The sequence below is a fragment of the Furipterus horrens genome, unplaced genomic scaffold (assembly GCF_987537825.1).
Source record: "Furipterus horrens unplaced genomic scaffold, mFurHor1.1.pri manual_scaffold_4, whole genome shotgun sequence".
NCBI classification, from domain to species: Eukaryota; Metazoa; Chordata; class Mammalia; order Chiroptera; family Furipteridae; genus Furipterus; species Furipterus horrens.
Genome location: NW_028327174.1, coordinates 122,360,015 through 122,381,465, shown reverse-complemented (window position 1 = coordinate 122,381,465; position 21,451 = coordinate 122,360,015). Strand labels below are relative to the sequence as shown.

Sequence of the window (21,451 nt, the reverse complement as noted above, 5' to 3'; positions counted from 1 at the left end):
CACATCACTGCACAGGACAGCTTTGGGTCACAGATATCTTGAAACTATAGGGAGATCACCTTCCCTAAGACAATACTTCCCTGTGTGTACTTCATTAACTTCCCATTTTTCCTATTGTATTAAATCATAAATCTTGCCCCTACATTTTAATGCTCACATAATGTAGTCTCCACGTGCTACACCCCCACCAACTGTATATCACAGACTCATGATAACTCATAAAGTACCTGAGAAAGAATCAACTGCCCATGATATGTGTACACAAATTTTCTTAAAAATGAAAAATAGGTGTCCTCTCCAAGTCTTCTGGCAAGGAACCGGAGAAGGAAATAGCCCTAGAAGAAAGGAAGAAGTAGAAGAAGAAAAGATGCCTATCATAGGTTCATCAGAAAAATGCTTACACAGTCAACTCTAACTACCCACGAGTACTTTGTGCACATCTAGGATGTTCTGCCTAATGTGCTCCAGGCTGCCCTTTATATTCTTACCAGTAAGGTTGGGCCTAGAAATTAAGAATTGACTACTTTGTTTTCAGTTCATCTAGGTTTCCCATTCTCGTTTTTCCTTGGTTTACATGAAACCTGGATGCCCAACACGGACCAGAAGGGCAGAGGGGTCTGGCTTCTGTCTCCCTCAGCTGTCAGGAAAGAACTTTACAACTTAAAATACTTCTTTCTTACTTCTGTCTTCTAGTTGGAACGTGACAGTAGTTTTAAGATTCTGCTCTTCAAAGTTGACATGAAGCAGGGAGAAGGGAGGTATGGGGCAGGAAATTGTTCAGGTTCCTTTGACTCATGCCTCATTTTTTCGGTATAAAGTGTTTTAATTATTGGACAATCAGATATCTATCCAGTCAAATATCAGGTGTATTTTTGTGTGTGTATGTGTGGGGGGGCTTCTTTCCCACCCCAACCACCATGTTACTATCTTCACTGTTCACGTGTATAACCTAAAAAATGCCTCACCATAATAACTGGCTTCTTTCACTTAGATGCACTTACCTTTAAATAATGCACCTGCATGAAGACCTTCTCTGGGTTGAGCCCATGCTTGATGACAGATGATCCTGAGTCACTCACATGGCCAGTTTTCTCTTTATTGGGCCTAAAATGATGCAGTAAAAGTTTCTTTAAGTACAGTACATTTTTAACTAATTAGACCATAATGTTGTCTTAGTCTTATTTTCAGAGTTGCTCATCAGTGTCTTAATTCTATTCAATAGTACCAGGTATAATTTTAAAAACTTTACCTGTAAATTTGTATACTGAACAAGGAGGGGTTTATATTTGGGTTGGCAACTTGAGGTTGGCTATTGGCAATATTTTACATCATCATGTCCGAGATTAAAGCTTGCCAGACCCTCACGAAATCCAAGCTCCAATATGCATTGTGTAAGAACCTATGCGCTTTTCTTTTGGTGGGAATGATGGACTGGGAAATGCAATGGAAAATGTGGCATTACTTGGAAGAGTAAAGAATTGACATCTTTAAAAATTTTTGAAAACATCAATGCTATCCACTTCTCTTGATTCGCATTCAGTAATGAATAAACTGATGGTTGCGTGATGGAGGGGGGTTGGGGGACTGGGTGAAAAAGGTGAAGTACAAATAGCTGTTACAAAATAGTTATGGGGATGTAAAGTACAGCTTAGGGACTATAGTCAATAATATTATAAAGACTCTATAAGATGTCAGGTGGGTGCAAGACGTATTGGGGGAATCACTTTGTAAGCTATAGAAATGTCTAACCACTACACTATACAGCTAAAACTAATACAATATTGAATGTCAACTATAATTGAAAAATAAACAAAAAATTAAAAAATATTTGTACTCTGAAGTCATTTTAGAATCACAAAAACAAAAAGTTATAGAAGCCCATGTTTTTAGAACAAGTCATTTGTAAGCACGTACTTCAACTTCCTCATTTCACAAATGAGGGAAAATGAGGCACATAGGAATTAAGTCTGCACCTGAGGTATTATAGCTTGTTTTGATTTGTGGTGACATTAGGACCAAAACCAATGCCTCCTTATAATCTATCAGAATGTTTTTCCATTATGCTCTGTGATTTTAAATATTTTTTAGTGAGGCTTCAACAACTAGTTGAAGTTAAAATATGTGAAAAAGGTATTTGCAGTTTTCAGCTGTTCTAAAACCAATCATTAGTTGGACAAATAGTGAAGAGTATGTGTTGGAGTGAGTGGAACAAGAAGGCCCATGAGGAAACCAGCACACCAAGACCAGTGGTGACTTTTAGAAGGTAGTGTGCTGTAAGTACAAGGTACATGGCCTTTGGAATCTAAGAGACCTGGTATTGAACTTCAACCCTACTTCTTATACCTGTTACTTACTAGCAGATTAGTTAAATTCTCTAATCCTCAGTTTATTCATTAGCAAAATGGAAGCAATCATACCTATCTTCCCAGACCCTATGGAAATAATGTATGTAAAATCCCTGGTAAGGGCCAAGGATACACATATATTACTCAATAAACTTAACAAAATTATATTATAAAGTTGTTAGCAGTAAATATTGCTAAATCCAAGGTTGGTCATCTGATGTTAAAAGCAATGGATTCAGGCTGTTTTTTCACTTAATCCCACAAGTCCACAGACACATGTAAGGATGTTGGGCCTAAAAGGAAGTGCCTGAGGATGACCCAGCTTGCCAAATTAATCACTTTGCAGTGTGTTCTAACTGCCAAGCAAAGAACTTCCGTTTAAGTCTCTGCCGAATATTTCAGTACGTTATCCCAGCAGACACAAGGCTTGAGACAACCAGCCACTAGAGCAAACTGCATAGTTTGTTTTTCTACTCTATCCCCAAATTATCTACATGACTATACTTGCAGGAATAACTAGTCCCTTCCATCTTCATTTAAGACTATAGAAAAGTATCAGCTTTATTCCTGTACTCAAGTTTGTCCTGGGGTCGGGCATTTTTATAAAGAAAACCACATTGGCTTTGATAGGGAAAGCCCACCAGCCACAGCCTTGCAGGGAAAAAGGCTTCGCAGAGCCTGAATTCAAACCAATTTTCCCAGCCTCAAGAGAGACAAACTTGCTGTAAGTTTCTTAAGCCCTTGAGCTCTAAATTAGACTAGTGGAAGGGGTGGAGCACAGAAGACAGAGGTAAGTCTCTGCTCCGAAGGCTGGTTTCCAAGCTCAAGTCCCTAATGACGCTTTTAGTTGGTGCTTTGTTTCCTTTGCCTAAAATGTCCTTCCAGAAAGCATCCCTCTCTTATTCTCTCCTTCCACCCTCTCCAAATGAATATGTGTTCAAGAAAATTCTTTTAGGCTGACAGCATCCAAGGCAAATGTAGAAGTCCCCAAGAGATTCCTTTTAAAGTAGATGTGGTGCTAGAGGGAGCGGTGCCCAGGCAAGCTTTGCAAGAAATCAGTGGGGGTGGTTTTTATGAGGAAAAGATGCTCCATGAGTGCAAAAGGGCTGTGCCACTCCAGTTCTTACGATGCCACTTATCCCAGGTCTGTGCAGAGAAACAATGCAGAGAGAAAGCAGGAAACAAATAAACTAATAAACTCTCACTACATGTAAGAACAGATGACTCTCACAGGTGAGTAAAAGAAGTCACACGCAAAAAAGACTACAGCAGTCCCTTCTTGCCCGTAGTTTCGCTTTCCGCGGTTTCAGTTACCTGTGGTCAACCAAGGTCCATAAATATTAAATGAAAAAAGTAAACAATTTACAAGTTTTAAATTGCATGCTGCTCTGAGTAGCTTGGTGAAATCTCATGCCTTCCCACTCTGTCACACCTGGGATGTGAATCATCCCTTTGTCCAACATATCCACGTTGTTATACACTCCCACTTAGTAGCCTTCTCTGTGCTCACATCAACTGTCATGGATGGCATCACGGTGCTTGCATTCAGGTCACCCTTATTTTGTGTCATGATGGCCCCAAAGCACAAGAGTAGTGTTGGTGGCGATTCAGATATGCTAGAGAGAAGCCATAAAGTACTTCCTGTAAGTGTATTTATAGAAAACAAAAAAACAGTATATGTAGGGTTTGGTACTATCCATGCTTTCAGGCACCTACTGGGGATCTTAGAACGTATGCTCCATGAATAATGAGGTGGGAGGCGACCTACTGTACATACAAATGTACGATTCCATTTAGATGGGGTCAAAGAACAGGTAAAACAGAGCTACAGGGATAGAGATCAAAAGAATGGCTACCTTTTGGAGGGAGTATTGACAGAGTGGGGAAAAAGGAAGATTTCAGGGACGCTGGGAATGTTCCATATACTGATCAGAGTCATGCCTTCATGAGGATAAATAGCAAACGTTTATTGAGCCATCTAGAAATACCAGTGTACTTCAGTGTAGGTATGTTATATTTTAATTAAAAGGTTAAGAAAAATAGATGCACATGAAACAGTACACATTTTGTGAGACTAAAAGGGAATTAATGTAGAAAAGGGGCTCTGCTGTCCATGTGCCATGAACACATGACTGGGATTAACTAAGCCTTATATATCTGGCAACCAGTGAAATATCTTTTAAAAATAACATTGTGAGAGTCAGAAAGAATTATGGCAAATACAATTGGCTCAATCTACTCCCAGTTTCATCCACCTTCTTCCTTGCCACTTATATAATCAAATCTGAAAAGTTAAATGCTCACTTTCCAAGTGTCTTTGTGGCTACAAATAGTCAGAAGGCATCATTCAGGCCAATGAGGCAAAAGCAGGTATTTGCGGTGGTTGGAAGTGGGGTTCTAGGATAGCTTTTGCTTTCTTTACAAAAGGGTAAAATAATTGGTACTGCACCTCTTCTCCCCTACCCCCAATTATAGTAGATGGAGCTGCAGCAGCCACCTTGCAACCATGAAGCAGCAAATCAATATGCTATGGAGACCAGATAGAATGAAAGAAGGCAAATAGTCTTTGATGATATCATTTAGTTGTTGGCTGCCCAAGACTGCCTGCCTTCAAACTGCTTACTGTATGAGAAAAATAAACCCATTTGTTTAAATCAGTATTGCTCACTATTCTATTAACTGTAGCTGGATTCATTCCTAATGCATGGAGAATCAAACTAATACTAACAGCTACCATTTCCTGTAATTACCCTGTGCCAGGTACCTCAAGCTCTTCTCATGTATCATGTCCTTCTACTCCCATAAGAACCACCTGACGGGATAGGTACTGTGATTATGCCCATTCAAAAGCGGAGGAAAGAAAGGCCTGGACACCACCGTGACACCAGTTAGTGGCAGAACTGAGCTGGAACCAGGGCCCACGGAACATCGAAGTCCTTGCTGCCTTCATGGGCCTCGTCAAGATCCAGGGCCCTATCTTGGTTGTGCCAAATACTAAGTGGCGGACCACAGACATGTTGCTTACCCTCCTTGAAACTCAGCTTCCTCACCTGTAAAGAGTGTGATGAGTCTTAGGTAATACGAAAGCACTTTGTACACATGAAAGTGTTAAACGTTTCTTAGACATTATTTGCCAGTGTTTATTTCCTTGGCTGGAATACATGGAATGTGAGAGATCAAGTTACGAAGGTCGTTTGGGCTGAAATGCTCTTGGTTTCTGTAGTACCTGGCATCAAGTCTAACAGCTGAGATCGGCGTGACCTTCCCTGCACGCCTCTTTCCTTTCCCACTGCGCTCCCGGAAGCAATATGGACATTCAGAGAACGGCGACTGACACTTGATATACAGTGATTTGGAATCCAACCTATTGAAGAAAGGACTAATTCCACAGGACTATCACCAAGGGTAGGACTTGGGAAAATGTCTCTGAAAGGTGCTCAGGTGCATCCACCGGGCTCTGAACACCGACTGCTTTGCCGTAGCCCACCTGCGCTATCTGCCAGCCTTCTCTAGCCCATACTCTGTGGTAAAAGGTGTCTTCCTCCGTAAACTCGCTGCTGTGGTGCTTGAGGCAGGGACTAGGCATCCCAGAAATGAGACAGAAAGGGATTGGTCAGCCCTTCAACATCCCTGTCTGTGTACCAGTTACAGCTACACCACAAGGTTTGGCTGTCCAGGAGCAGGGCCTCATTCACCCACAATAATGAGGGAAGTTAGAAACTACCTTTGTGCAGGCATTGGCCTCAGAGTATTCGTCAGGGCCCCAAGGGCACAAGTGAGATCTACAGGGGAAGCAGCATAGCAAACGGGTTGCGTTTGGGCACGAATCCTGACTCTCCGAGGCCATGTAATCTTGAGTGAGTCACACAACCCCATGAAGCCCAGTTCCTTTGTCGGTAATGCTGTAGCATCTAAGAATGCTTAGCCAGAGTTCCCACTGGTATTTAGTGCATAACGTCGATGTACCATTATCGTCATAATGAATCATGGATCGGGGTTCAGGGAGTGCCAGCTCTTCCTCTCACAGGCATAGGCATTAAAGAGATATCGCCCTATAGTTACGTATATATGATGTTATCATTGGGGGAAGCTGGGGGAAGGGTACACAGGAACTCCATCTACTGTTTTGGTAACTTCTTGAGTCTGAAATTGTTCCAAAATAAAACGTTTAAAAAACAAAAAGTCATGGGACATTAGTGTAGCCTTACACCTTCATTTGCAAGACCCCTGATTGTGAATGCAAACTCTTCATGGTTGGTCTTTAAGCCTGCTCTCTACCATGTTACCATCAGAAAAACAATTAAAAAGAAACAGCACAGGCCCTGGCTGGCGTGGCTCCGTGTATTGACCACCAGCCTGTGGACCAAAAGGTTGCCAGTTTGGTTCCCAGTCAGGGCACACGCCTGGGTTGCAGGCCAGGTCCCCAGCTGGGGGAGTGTGATAGGCAATGAATTGATGTTTCCCTCTCTTTTACCCTCCCTTCCTCTTCTCTAAAAATAAATAAATAAAATCTTAATGAAAAAAAAGAAGGAAAGAAAGAAAAAGAAATAGCACATTTTAGGGGTTGCTTCAAGTTCCAGTAAGCTAGGTCTAGGCATATTCCTCACACACATACCTCACAGTCTACATCGTTCAGTGAAGAAATTACTAAAATTTTGGGTAAAAAATGGAGGCAGAATAATTAAAGGTATGGGAATTTATAGTCTCCATTTGTTTTTTACAACTGTCTTTCTATCTAAAAATGTTCATAATGAACACTGGCCACGGACTTGCTTTCGGACAGTGCTGTTACAGAGGACTGGACAAACGGCGCACACCTTTAACTGAAAAGTTGTATCGTATTGAAGCTATTGGTGTTTGGCAAGTTTGGCTGGCTGTGTGCTTTTCACAGTGGATTTAGCATTAAGAGTTTTCCTATCAGGGACCACTATCCTGTAGTAGACACAGCAGGATATTACTGTGGTGTTGAAAAAAGCAATTGCTAAAATGATTTAAGACACACAGAAGCATCTCTCCAAGGAGTAATAGGAAAGTGGAGAAGGCACACTCTGTCCCCTGATGGTGGAAGGAGCCAGTGTATGGTAGGAGAGGTCAGCTGCTGAAGAGTGCTGATAAGGAAAGACACCGTAGTTAGCAGGACTGTGGAAAACAGTAACAAACTCCACAAATTTTGATAAGCAGGGTAGGAAAATAAAAGATGACATTTAGAAAAGCAGGAAGTAATGAGCATCGATACAAAACCAAACAGTTTTCAGGGTTTGAACAGTCATAAATCAGAAATTCCTCTCTAAGAAACACAGTCCCAAATGGAGAAAAAACAAGGAACAGATTAATACAATGGTCTGAGCAGTATATCACCACATTCAACATAGCAAGAGATAGTATGGACACATTTTCCAAGGAGACAAAGAAGAAAATAGAGAGCAAAGACAGCAAATATAACTGCGCAGGAGGTTCCCGATAAGGTGGATTTTCAAAGGACATGTTCAAAAGATGAAAGGGGGATGCTAGCGAAAGAAAAAACCAAAAGCTGAATACAAGAGCCAAGAAGCTGTAAAATTGTTGCCAGGAAGGCAAAAATTCAGAATGAGCCGATGCTAATGGAGAATACCCAGAACAACACAAAGGGCTTTTGAAGTAATATCTGGAGCTTAAGGAAGACCAGATGTTAAAAGGTGACAGAGCGAATAGAACTAGTTGACTCCCACTCTGCTTCAACTTTTTTTTTGCCAAGGAGAAAGATTTTTAAACTGTGCACGGTAGAACAGGCATTGTTATGGAACTGCTGTTCTGTATGCAGAAGCTGATCCTTGGTACAGCTGGAGGGCCTCTTGCATCCTTTAAAGGAGGCCTGACCCCAGGCTCAGGTGAGGAACTTCCCACAAGTGCAGAAAGCTTCCACCTGCTGTCAGACCTCTGAGGGATCAAATCATGGAGACATGGGAAAGGGGCTGATGGGGACAGACAAACACTATTTTGATTCGTAAAGAAAGAGGGAATAAGAGGAGGGGAAGCACAATTCATGACTTGGTTATTGAACAGATAGTTTGTGAGCACTTATAAGAAAACACGATTAACTGTGGGAGTCAGCATGGGACAGCACTTACAGAAAGAAATTCACTGTAGGCATCAGGCAGCTGGCAGAATGGGTGCGGTGGTGAGTGCATGGTGGCTATTTCAGGGCTTTACAGAAGGTTGAAAAACAGAATCCCAAGGCTGTTGATTAATTACTTGCTATAACCAGGAGGGAGTCCTTAGGGCTGTGTCCAAGGAACAATAACTTATTGGCTTAACAGATTTGCATAAGAGTCAAAGATAGGAGTTCAGCAGATCAACTGACAGCATCCATCTTCAAGAACAGAAACCACATACTGGAGTAAGGATCCAAAATTAACAAAACAATAGTTAACAAGGACAAAAAGGTTTTTAAAATTAAGCATTTACCTATGAAAAAGATTTAGTACAATATTTTAAATGGTCTGTAAATTCAACATGCAGCCAGTGGTGATTTGTGTGGCTTCCAAAACAATACACACAAAGGTAGGTGGAGGGACAGGACCAGTGAGGAGGTGGCAGGAAGTACTGCTGGGGCGGGAGTCAGGCAGAGTGGAGAGCTGAGGTTAAGAGCTAGGTTCTGGAGCCCAACCTACCCCTGCTTTCACCCCGGCTCTGCCATTTACTGGTGAGAACATGACCAATGATCTCCATGCATCTATTTCCTCATCAAGTGGAAAGGAAGATTGTACTAGTACCTATTTCATAGGGCTATTTTGAGGATTAAACGAGGCAATATATCTAGAGTGCTTAGAACAGTGCTTGGCACATGGAAAACACACAATGAATGTTGCTAAGGAGAAAAATGTATGGAAGCTGGAGTGATAAAACTGCCATGAGAAGGGGTATGATACTGTGTTTTTTAAAAAAATGGTAGTATGAATGGGTAAACAAGAGTGGTATATATGATATATACAATGGAATACTCGTCGGCAGCCGTCCGTCTCGAGAGACGATGGTGTAGCTTCTTAAGAGTCTATCTGCACCGCCGAGAATGGCTGTGCAGTCCGACTCGGGAGTGACACGGTATCTGTCTCCTCCCGTGTTGAATCGACATCTTGCGATGACGCTGGAGTGTCCTCTCCAGTGAAGCTGAAGCTACAGAGCCTGGGCGGGGTGATATGGAGGGTCTGCTGTTGCCCATGCAGCAGACCTCCCCTCTCTTCGCAGCTGAAGGGTCCAAGGGAAAGACGGAGTCAATACAGCTTGGCTTCAGGTGCGCCGCAGGAGTTGCCGGTGTTGACTAGAACGTCAAACCGCCTTAGGGACTCCGGCTCCGGATTTTCTGTCGGGGTTTACTCCCTTAGCCTTTCCCCTGAAGAGGTATGCCGCAAGGCAGCGGAGGTTTTTTGGAGTCAGAGTTTTCCTTCTCTGAACGGAATACTACTCAGCCATAAAAAGATGAAATGTTGCCATTTGTGACAACATGGATGGACCTTAAGGGTATTACATAAGTGCATTCAACTTAATGCTTGTCCTGTCTTTTCTGGACTACACAGATAAAGGGAGAAATCATAGTCCCACTGCATTCTTAACCGGCATAACCTCAAACACAATGCTGTGCTCAGTTCAGATGTCACATTTGGAGAAGGCCATTCAACGAAGAGAACAACGAAGGACCAAGCCCAAGAAGGCAAACGTTCTCCCAGCCTACAATACGTACGACAAATTTGCCAAAACCTGTGACCTAGTGACCAGGAAAGTAAGGAAGATGGTTTTCAGATATGTAGAACGTCTGGGTGAGAGCAAGGGGAATCCTATGCAGCTCTGAAGGTCTGGACTGAGAGGTCTGGCAGAACTGACCTATAGGCAGGTCCCACCCTGCTCTAAGGAAGCCATTCTCGGATGGGCTGCTTCCTCGGGGGTGCTGCTCCTTGCTGGAGCACTGAGGCCTGGGTCCTGGGAATACTGACAGACGGTGGGGTGGCTGTGTGTCAGGGTTATAGAAGGTTAAGCAAAATTACTTTTAAGTTAATTTCTGACTCTAGTACTCTGATTTTTTAGAAGGTAAACCAACCTGGAACATGTTTAAGCAACAGCAATTGCAAGTAAAACATGAATGACACCTGCAGAGAAGAGTCAACAGGTTTGCTATGTAGCTTTGGCCTCATAAATCAGCATCAAGGGTGATTTTGATTAAAAACAAAACCAAAAAACCAAAAATCCCTAAATAAAGGAGAGGAAACTTAACTGAATTTTATTCAACCATATGTATTTGGAGGTAGAGTTTGCCTAAGAGTACAGGAGGCAAGCAATACAAGGTTCTCATTATACTGTTACAGTGCTGTATTCTGGGGGAGAGGGGAGAGAAAAGAGAGGTACATATACAATATACCTGAACTGGTATCCTCATTAGCCAGCTTAAAAGGGGCCTGTCACTCTAGTCAGGACTAAGGTGATCATAATAAAACACACACTGTCAGTCTGAACACGCATTTAGAACACAGGAATATAGAAAACCTGAAGATTACAGAAGAAAAAGTAGAAAGGATAAAAAAGGAAAAAAATGTTCTGTACTGCATCAAAACCCCATGACTTCATTCCAGAAAGAGGCAAATGGGACAAAACACCAGCCCCTTTTTGTAAGCGAGGCTGGAAGCACATTTTGAACACCAACAGCATGTGTGGTGCTATGTGCCGAGATAATGGGAAAGCTCGTCTCATCTTATGACTCAAAAAGGAACAGATGGTCTGTGGAAGCTAAAGAAGGACTTTTCTCTCAGTGAAGGGTGACGGGTGGAGGACTTGCCTGGGTTTGAAGCCCAATACACACTAGGATGTAACACAGGATGAATAGTTGAGAGAGCAGCTCTCTTCTAGTCTTCTGGGCAACTCTGTACTATTTAGGTCTTGTATTTACCATGCTGTGCACTAACGATAACTATAAGACCATTTGCCATAGCATTGTTTGTGAAAGCAAAGAACTAGATGTTTCCAAAATGTCTAATGGTTAACAAATGGTTAGACAGTTAGTTATGAAATGTTCATATCCTGGGATATTCTGCCGCAGTTAAAAAAAAAAAAAAGACTTACATGTGTTTATAACAAAACAATACTCAGGATTATATTATTAAGAGAAAAGGTATTCTATGGGGTGTAAAAAACTAACACACACACACTCATCCATATATACTTGTATTTGAAGGGCGCTTTCTTGGAAATAAATCATCTCTGTGTGCGGCTGTCATGCTACAAAACACTAAAGAGATGTCTTCCTGGCATCCAGTGCTGGAAATGGCCCCTTGGGTCTCATCCAATGCCCTGAGGACATCAGTTGCCTTCTGCATAATTTCTTCTTCCACTTCTTCCTCAGGCAATGCTGCTCAACCCCACTAAGGATGTTATGAGATGTTACAGAACATCCAATGGTTTCCATCAATCCCTCTCTTTAAAAAAAAAAAAGAGATACAATTCACATATCATGGAATTCACCATTTAAAAATGGTGGTTTTTAAAATTCAGTGGTTTTTAGTATATTTACAAGGTTGTGCAACCATGCCCAGTACCCAATGCTCCTGACAACCGTTAATCTACTTCTTGTCTCTATGGATTTGCCTATTTTGGATATTTGAGATAAATGGAATCACACAATATGTGGCGTTTTATGTCTAGCTTCTTTCACTTCTGTGTGGCACTGCACACTCATATGCTGCAAAAAATTTTAGAACATGCAATGCCTGATGAAGGCACTGACCTCTTTTCCCTTAGACTGTCAAATAAAAAAATGACAACAGCCAACACAACAACAGCCATCCAAAGTGAATGAATTAAAGTTATACCTGTTCTTTTGTCAGACTGGCAAAAAAATAATGTATTTTCTGGTGTGGCACAGAATTTTAGTAATTAGTTTACAGGTGCCATGAGATGAAAAAGGTTGAAAATCACTGACTTAGCATAATGTTTCCAAGATTTGTCCTTTTTTGTAATATACATTAGTACTTCATTCCTTTTGTTGTTGATTAATATCCCATTGCATGGATATAACATTTTATTTATCGATTAATTTACTCATAGACACTGAGTTGTTTCCACTTTTTAGCTATTAAGAGTAATGCTTCTAGAGTATGAAATCATTAATTTGAAAAAATATAAGTACCTCTATGTTCACTGCATCATTATTTACAGAGTAAAGATATGGAAACAACCTAAGTGTCCAATGATGGATAAATGTATAAATAAGGTATGGTATGTATGAGCTATATATAAAGATATATATACACATATACATATTATGCTATATGAAATAAGTTGGATGGAAAAGGACAAAAGCCATATGATTTCACTCATATGTTGAATATAAATTTAAAAAATAGCAAAAAAGAAAAGAATAACAAACTCATAGATACAGACAACACAATGGTGCTTATTAGTAGGAAAGGGGGAGAAGTGCAGAGAATGAAATGAGTAAAGGGGGTCAAATATATGGTAACATAGGAAACTAGACTTTTTTTTCTAAGTTTTTTTAAAGTATATTTTACTGATTATGTTGTTAACACTGGTCTCAATATTTTTTCCCTTTGCTTCCCTCTGCCCAGTACCCCCCTTCCCCCAGCAATCCCAGCCCCCTTAGTTCATGTCCATGGGTCGTGCAAATAGTTCTTTGACTTCACCCTTTCCTATATTATTCTTAATATCCCCCTGTCTATTTTGTACCAACCGATTATGCTTCTTAGTCCCTGCACCATTTCCCCATTTCTTCCCCTTCCCCCTCCCAGCTAATAACCCTCCAAATAATCCCCAAACCTGTGATTCTGTTCCTATTTTAGTTTACAAAGTTAAATTTTGTTTTTATTCTTTAGATTTAGTTGTTGATAGTTGTGAGTTTGTTGTCATTCTGAAAGTGTTCATAATTTTGATATTCTTTTTCTTAAACATGTCCCTTTAACATTTCATATAATAATGGCTTGGTGATGATGAACTCCTTTAGCTTTACCTTGTCTGAGAAGCACTTTCTCTGCCCTTCCATTCTAAATGATAGCTTTGCTGGATAGAGTAATCTTGGTTGTAGGCCCTTGCTTTTATCACTTTGAATACTTCTTGCCAGTCTTTCTTGCCTGTAAAGTTTCTTTTGAGAAATCAGCTGATAGTCTTATGGGCACCCCTCTGTTGGTAACTCTCTTTTTTTCTCTTGCTGCTTTTAAGATTCTCTCTTTATCTTTCACCTTTGGCATTTTAATTATGATGTATCTCAGTTTGGTCCTCTTTGGGTCTAGCTTGTTTGGGACTCTCTGTGCTTCCTGGATTTATATATCTATTTCTTTCACCAAATTTGGGAAGTTTTTCTTCATTTTTTTTACGTAAGCTTTCAATTTCTTGCTCTTTCTCTTCTCCTTCTGGCATCCCTATGATTCAGATGTTGACATGTTTAAAGTTGTCCCAGAGTTTCCTAAGCCTCTCCTTGTTTTTGTTTCTTTTCAATTCTTGTTTTTTTCATTCTGTACTGGTTGACTGTTTATTTCTTCCTTTGTGTTCCAAATCAATGATTTGAACCTCAGTTTCCTTCCCTTCACCATTGGTTTTGTGTGGATTTTCCTTCATTTCATTTAGCATAGCCTTCACATCTTCCCTTATGCATTTGCCATACTCAAGCATATCTGTCAAATCTGTGAGCATCTTTATCACCAGTGTTTTGATCTCTGCATCTGTTAGGTTGGTGATTTCCTCATCGCTTAGTTCTCCCACTGGAGCCTTCATCTGTTCCCTCTTTTGGGCCATATTTCTCTGTCTCCTCAACTTGACAGGCTCCTGAGTTTGCCTCTGTGTCTTAGGTAGAGCTGATGCACCTGTTACATTGGAAGCGGCGGAGCCTTAGGTATTCGTCAGTACAGGGTGACTCGTTTCACCATGCTGTGGCATTGTATGTGTGGGAGGGGGCTGAGAGGGAACAATGTTACTTGCTCAGCACTCGCCCCTTTTCCAGGGACTTCTCCCCCTTCCCATATAGGATGGATGCCCCTCTAACTATTGCCCTGGCTGTGGTTCCCAGAGTGGCTGTGTCTGCAGATGTTTTAGGGTTGTGGAGGCCCTCTAAACAAATGGATTCTGCTGAGAGACCGGCATTTTCTTCTTCTGTCCCAACCCCCACTGGCTTTCACAATCAGAAGCAATGATGCTTTATTTTCCCCGGTGCTGGAACTGTGAGCTGCGCAGTCTGGTTTGGGGATGGGAGCTCTCCCCAGGTGTCCCTCCCTACTTTTCTAAATGTGTGACTGTGCTTTCCTTCGGCTGTCCACAGCCGCTGTCACTGTCGCTGCCACCACTGCTGCTGTCGCCTCCACACTATGTCCTCTTGGACCTGGCTCTGCCCCTCCTACCTGTCTGGATGAGTATTTCTTTTTTATATCTTTGTTTGTTGGACTTCCATGCAGCTCGACTTTCTGGAACTTCTGGCTGTCTCTAGTTTTGAGGTAGTTGTATTCCCTCTTAGTTGTGGAGGGAGATGCAGCATTGTCTACCTATGCCTCCATCTTGGCTGCAACTTATTTCACTTTCTTGCCCAACTGCCTTGGCTAGGACCTCCAGTATAATGTTGAGGAAAACTATAATCCCTCTTTTTTATTCTTTCTCTCCTCCATCATTGACTTGAAAGGCAGAGAAGCACCTTGAAAACTGGATTTCAATATGGTAGTAGGATATCCTCCCTCATGTCTTTGCAGTAGGTCCAGACAAAGATCTGTAACATTTTTTGTCAGTCATTTCTGGGTCAAAACTAAATGGGAGGCAGGAAGGTGGGCAAGCAAATACTTTGTAGAACCAAGTCAACTTAGGATTAAATGAGAAATCACTCACGACATGAGAGTGTTCCTGAATGGGAAACTAACATTACTTAGCCAAGAATGTAACATACACAGTGTTAGGATTGGCTGAGTGCATGAGATACCCTTAGAGAATGGGCAAAATGGGAGGGATCTACTATAGATTGATATAAGTATAGGACTTATTTTTTAGGAAGCTATTTCATAGGCAAAGTATTATACTGAACCAGTGCCAGACAGGGCAGCAATACAGAAGAAGTATGCATATACACTTATAAAATTTTTATTTTTTGAAAGATTCATAAGAAAATGCTAACAGTAATTATCTTAGGTAAGAACTACAGTGGTAGGGATGGAATCTTATATCTTTCTAAACTGTCTGAATTTTCCTGTTAAATACTTAAAAAAAAAAATCATGGTTAACTAAGCAGTAATTATGAACTGATTTATTTTTTATTTTTCTATATTAAAAAACCCTACTAAATGTTATTACAAAATTGAAATACCATGTACAGTAGAAATACATAATTAGGGGCCTGTTGAGGAGAATTCTATCCCTCCCTTAGAAATACCTGAGCAATGAGTAGCCAGGGAATGGTCTACAAAAATGAACAGGGAGGGTTATTTGAGTTCAACTACTCAGGACAAGTCTGTTGTCTTTGCTGGGTAAAAGAAGTGAGAGCTGTGAGTGTCTCTCCAACAGGAAACAGGAACTGAGTGGGCAGCTCAGCGGGGTGGAGCTGGCCTTGAAACAGGAAAGGGCAGAGTCCTGGCTGGCCAAGAGCTCTAAAGTTTTTCAGAAAATGTGGCACATTATAACACCCCTCTGTCACGAAAGGAAAGCAATGCTCTACACAGCTAGCAGGCTAGTATGTGTGGTTCAAATAAAGAAAATCGGACAGGAAGAACAGGGTGGAGGGGATCCCAGGCCTGAGGGATGGAGGGTGGGGGGCCGGAATTCCAAAAGGCAATGAAAGCACTTTAGAAACTGCATAGGCCAATGCTGGTGATTGGAGCTCAGATAGGAACTTATCAAGGCCCCTGAAGCAGGAACTTCCTCTCAGGCCCGTGGTCAGATTCTACACAGAAGCCCGGGAAGCTGTACAGAACAGAGCCCGAGGGGACAGCAAGGTGGCCCTTATGTAAAGATTAGACCAGAAGTAAGGAGCATATGAGGATCCTATTTGTCTTAGAAACATTGCTAATTTGATTCTTACCTCAAGCTGTTAGCTTGAGCATTTTTATTTAACATTCAGATTTTTTAAAGTTTGCTTTTGCTTTTAATCCTACCCTTTTCATTTGTAACCAAGCATTCTTGTATTTTTTTTAATGTCCTTTTAATTTCTTAGTAAAATTAATTTTTTGAACACTCCAGCCAACTATGAGTTTGTCAGGAGGAAAGGTAGCGCTGGCTAGTGAAGAGACAGGAACAGGGTGCCCTTTATGGCTGCCAGGAAAGGGTGGCAGCAGTAAAAGACACGATTGGCTAGCTCAGAGCCTTGGGGAACGGGGGGGGGGGGGGGACCAGGCAGAATGAGGAAGCCAGAATAAGCTGGGAGGGAGAGTGGGGCTGGCTCTGGGGACTACATTCTTGTGTCCTCTGGCACTTCTTGGGCAAACATTTACCAAGTGCCAGAGGATCTAGATGACAGTATCTAAACCTTGCCGGGTATAGGCAGAACAATAGGAAACTGACCATAATCAGCCACTTTAGATGCACCAAATGGCAATTTTCCTGTGATTCAAGCTAATACAAGTGTTCTAAATGATTTGTACATCTTCGTCACATGTATTACTCACACTCATCTGTAAGGTAGAAACTACTGTGTTATTTTATGGAGAGGAGACTAAAGCTCAGTGTGGTTGTGTAACTCTCAAGGTCACTTAGCTTGTAGTGGAGTCAGAACTGAACTCAAATCCAGGCAGTGAGCTCCTAGGCTTAGTCTTACAAAGCCCATTCTGCTCTCCAAGGTTGAGACTGAAGAATGACATGCTCTGCAGAGAGTGCAGGCCTGCATCCTCAGATGATGTTTTTTTCTAAAATGAGGCAGGATTGACCAGGCCTTGGCCAAGAAGAAATGGAATTGCTGCATTTCACTCTGTTCAGTCATAACAAATTTCACAAAGCCACATATTCACCCAGTTCCTTTAGTGGGTCCATCCTTATCTTCAGTCAGGGATAGATTTACATCACATTATTAGAAGCCTTCTTTGAAGCTGTATTGACATTTCAATCAGTTTTGAGGAGCCCAAATGTGCAACTCAGTGAAAACCTTAGGCGAACCTAGAAGAGGATCTTAAGTTCTTCTAAGCTCAGGTCTGGATTCCTGAAACAGCCACCTCATTGCACCTGGCCTCTAGACTGTGTCTCTCTGACCATGTTTCATTTCCAAAATCTGGGTCATCTTCTCAGAACTCCATATTTATGTCACTCTTGGAACTGAAAATAGCTCCCACTGCCTAGACGGTCACATGCAAACTCTTGAATTCAGCATCTGTGGAACTCCATTACTTAGCCTCTCCTTCCCTAGTCCACCTTCGGTTTCACCAGTTCTTCATGGCTATTCTCTCCAGTAAACCCATTCTAATTTAATGCCCATTTTCACAATCAATTCACTGCTTACATCTGCCAGGCTTTGCTCACTGAGTTCTCTTCCCTCCACCTCTTTACTAGTCTCAGAGCTACCCCTTTTTACCATCCCAGCTCAAGCCTCACATCTTCCCAATGGTCTTTTCTAACAAGCCTACCAATATTAAACTCCTGGTTCTTAGAACCCTGAGGATGTAGCCTAGGATTTATTTGTGTAGTGACCAATATTTCAACTCTCCAAATAATATATAAAGAAACTTAGGGATAGAGATCATGTTGTATACAACATTCATTTCTTCAACATTTATCAAGTACCCACTCAGTGCCAAGCACTGTGGTATACAGAGGTAAAGAAGATATCATACCTAGGTTCAAAGAGCTGATGACTTAGAAAAGTATTAGATCAGACCATATAAAATTGCTGTTGTTATAGATTAAAATTGGTTAAATATTGGCAATTTAATAGTTTCATTCTAAAGATAATTATTAAATAATGTAGTAAGATCAGGATGAAGATAAAACCAGAGCACTTAGGAAGTACAGAGGAGGGTCACCAGCTTATCTTTTCAGGGTAGGGCCTGAGACATTTGGAAAGCAGTGATATCTGTGCTGACTCATAATAATTTAGAGTCATGCAACGAGAGGAATATTCTAAATAAAAAAAGCACGAAATAAGGCAAGCAGGTAAGAAAGAATAGGCACATAGTAGGTGTTATGGGTCAAATTATATTTCTCCAAAATTTTTATGTTGCAATTCTACCCCAACACCTCAGAATGTGGTTGCATTTGCAGACAGGGCCTTTAAAGAGGTAAAGTGAAAATAAAGCCAGTAGATTGGGCCTCAATGCAATCTGGTTGGTGTCCTTATATAAGAGGAGATTAGCACATACAAAGAGACAAGAGGAGTGTTGCACACAGAGAAAAGACTGCGTGAGGACACAGCAAAGAAGGTGGCCATCTGCCAGTCAAGGAATGAGGCTGCGGAAGAAACCAAACTTGCTGACACCTTAATCTTAGACTTCTAGCCTCTAGAACTGTAGGACAACAAACGTATGTTGTTTAAACCACGTGCCAGTCTGGGGTATTTTGTTTGGCAGACCTGACAACCTAACACAGAAGGGTTCTATGAACTATTTGGGGTGGCTGGAGGGAGAAGCAAAGAATGGCAAGAGAAGAGACTGAAAAAACAGGTAGGAGTGATGGTATGTGGGGCCTTGACTGCTGTATTAAGAAATGTGAAGTTTTTCCTGGAGAGGAAACTTTTGTGGGGTTCTAAGCAAGGAGGTGCCAGAATCACAGGTGCGTTAGATAGAGCTACCCCGTGGAAGTGCGGAAGATGCATTTGACAGGGCAAGGTTAAAGGCGGAAAACCATTTGGAGGCTGCTGGGTTGGTGCATGTAAGCCATTACGTTCTAAACTGAGAGATAGTAGTATTAGGGGTGGGGAATTGAGAAATACTGGGTTGACTTAAAAGTTCATTTGTTTTTTCCCATATTTTCCGTAAGATGGCTCTAGCAGTGCTTAGTTGTCTTTAACTTCATTTGAAACAATTTTGTTAGATTGTATTGTGACACCTGTCATATCAGTGTGCATTAAAAAAAAAAATCAAAACTGATGAATTTTTGTGTAGTCATTTTAATATTGAAGATGGAATAAAATAAGCAACATTTTCAGCATTTTATACTTTATTGTTTTATGAAAGTAAAAATGCAACTGAAATGCAAAAAAAAAAAAAAAAAAGAAAATTTGTGCACTGTATGGAGAAGGTGCTGTGACTGATCCAATGTGTCAAAAGTGGTTTGCGAAGTTTCTGCTGGAGATTCTCGCTGAACAATGCTCCATGGTCAGGTAGACCAGTTGAAGTTGATAGCAATCAAATGGAGACACTAATTGAGAATAATCAATGTTATTGGTCAACATGAAAAATGTGTCTTCTAGTTTATGGAAAAAGACACACAACCTTTTTGGCCAACCCGATACTTATGAGGTGAGTTCATATTGATAGCTTAAGCCCTCCAAAGAGAGGGGACAGAACAGGACAGGACGGGACAGGAGGGGAAGGGAAAGGAGGAGCTGGATGACTCCCAGGTTTCTACCTCTGAGTTTGATACTAGAGGAATTGAGCAGATGGGGTGGGAAGAGGGGATTACCAGTGTGAGATGCCTATAGGGCAGCCAGGAAGAGATCATGTCAAATGGGCAGTTAAATACGGTATTCCCTAACTTATCATGGGTATTATGTTCCAGGCCCCCCCGTGAAGTAGGAACCTTACATTTATTCTACACTCTTAAACCTACATAACTTTAACAACATATGTATACAGTACCGCAAAATCCCACGATATAGTGAGAGGTCTGCGAAAAATAATTAAATATAATATCTTTAAAAATCCCGCAATACAGTGAGGCTGCGATAAGTGAACTGCAATATAGAGAGGGACTTCTATATTCACATCTGGTTTTTAAGAGCCAGCTGCGCTGGGCTGGCCTGGAGACTTGGGAGCTTCCAGCATAGATAGGAGGTGTGGCTAGTAGTACCCATGGTCGACTCATGTCCCCTTAATGGGGACACCTCTGGATCTGTCCCACAATGCCTCCAGAGCAATCTCATGGTAACTGACTTGATATCATGGCACCCAGCGTGGCCTCCTTCCCTTCTTCTCATTTCCACTTCCCCTTCCGCTTTCCCCTCCTAGGGATACTTCCTAATAATCTCTTCACATCAATCTTGTCTGAAGGTCTGCTTCTGGACAACCCCACCTATGTCAGGAGGTGTTAAGTAAGACCACTCCAGGCAGATATACAGCCAAGAGGGGAGCCTCCCAGGGATACCAGCTCCAGAAAGGCAGGCAGACAAAGAGAAGACAGCAATGGAGACAGAGGAAGGATGGCAGAGGGGACAAGGAGAAACAGGGAGGGGTTGTATGAATGCTAGTGGCAGAAGTTCCCAGAAAGCAAGAGCTACCAATGGTGTCAAACAAAGCATAAGAGTTCAATAAAACGGGAACTGAAATATGTGTGATAGAATCTGTAGAATCTGGGGATTGCTGGGCACAATGACCTTAGGAAAAAGAGTTTTCTTGACTTGTGACCCCAGTCCCTGGTCCAAAGTGATGAGAGTGTCATTCTTCCCTATCATCTTCCTTATGAACAGAGGGTTATGTATATATGTTCTAGTTTCACCTCTAGAATTAGAAATGTGTCTGTAACTGTATGAAGACTGACAGCAGGTTGGCATTTGGATATCTGAGAGGTCAGGGTAGATGTTGATGATGATGCATTTATAGAATCAAAGTAAGAACAGGCTGATGGTCTCAGTTTCCCTGTGGGGCAAGAGGCAAAAAAAGAAAGGGAGGGCAGGGAAGGCGGCCTGGAATTAGATTCATAGTTTGCGGGGCCAGTATAGTCTGAAGAAGAATGCTGGGGAGCACTCAGGTCCCAGTTGGAGGAACTTGGAGAAGACTGAGCCTCTGAGCTAGAGGTGGGCATGTAACAGCAACAAGGGACTTTTGAAGGAGGGGAGCTTTTCCCTAAGGCAAACTTTGTGGCTGCTAATGGATGTGTTCCCACATGTGGGTGGAAAAGATTGCTATGTTTTCAAGGATTAGAGAAAAATTTTTAGAAAAACTTTAGAGATGAAAACTTCATGCATATTAGAGAAGGTTTACACATGAACTTTTAATTTTTAAAGTCCTATGTTTCAAATG

The 21,451-nt window shown here is 41.6% G+C and overlaps 1 protein-coding gene across 14 annotated transcripts in view; it reads right to left on the bottom strand.

Moving 5' to 3' along the window:
• The window catches only part of AOPEP (aminopeptidase O (putative)), a 360,558-nt gene that overhangs the window by 137,444 nt on the left and 201,663 nt on the right, over positions 1 to 21,451 (bottom strand). For 13 of the 14 annotated variants that reach the window (XR_016510539.1, XR_016510536.1, XR_016510537.1 and 10 more), the window contains exons 7-8: positions 1,002 to 1,104; positions 228 to 335 (exon numbers count right to left, since the gene is read on the bottom strand). Coding sequence is in view for 10 of the 14 variants with exons in the window: in XM_090274018.1 (XP_090130144.1) it covers positions 228 to 335; positions 1,002 to 1,104 (211 nt within the window). In the remaining 4 variants the exon portion in view is untranslated. The remainder of the gene's footprint in view (positions 1 to 227; positions 336 to 1,001; positions 1,105 to 21,451) is intronic. The other variant, XM_090274016.1, reaches the window with a different exon arrangement.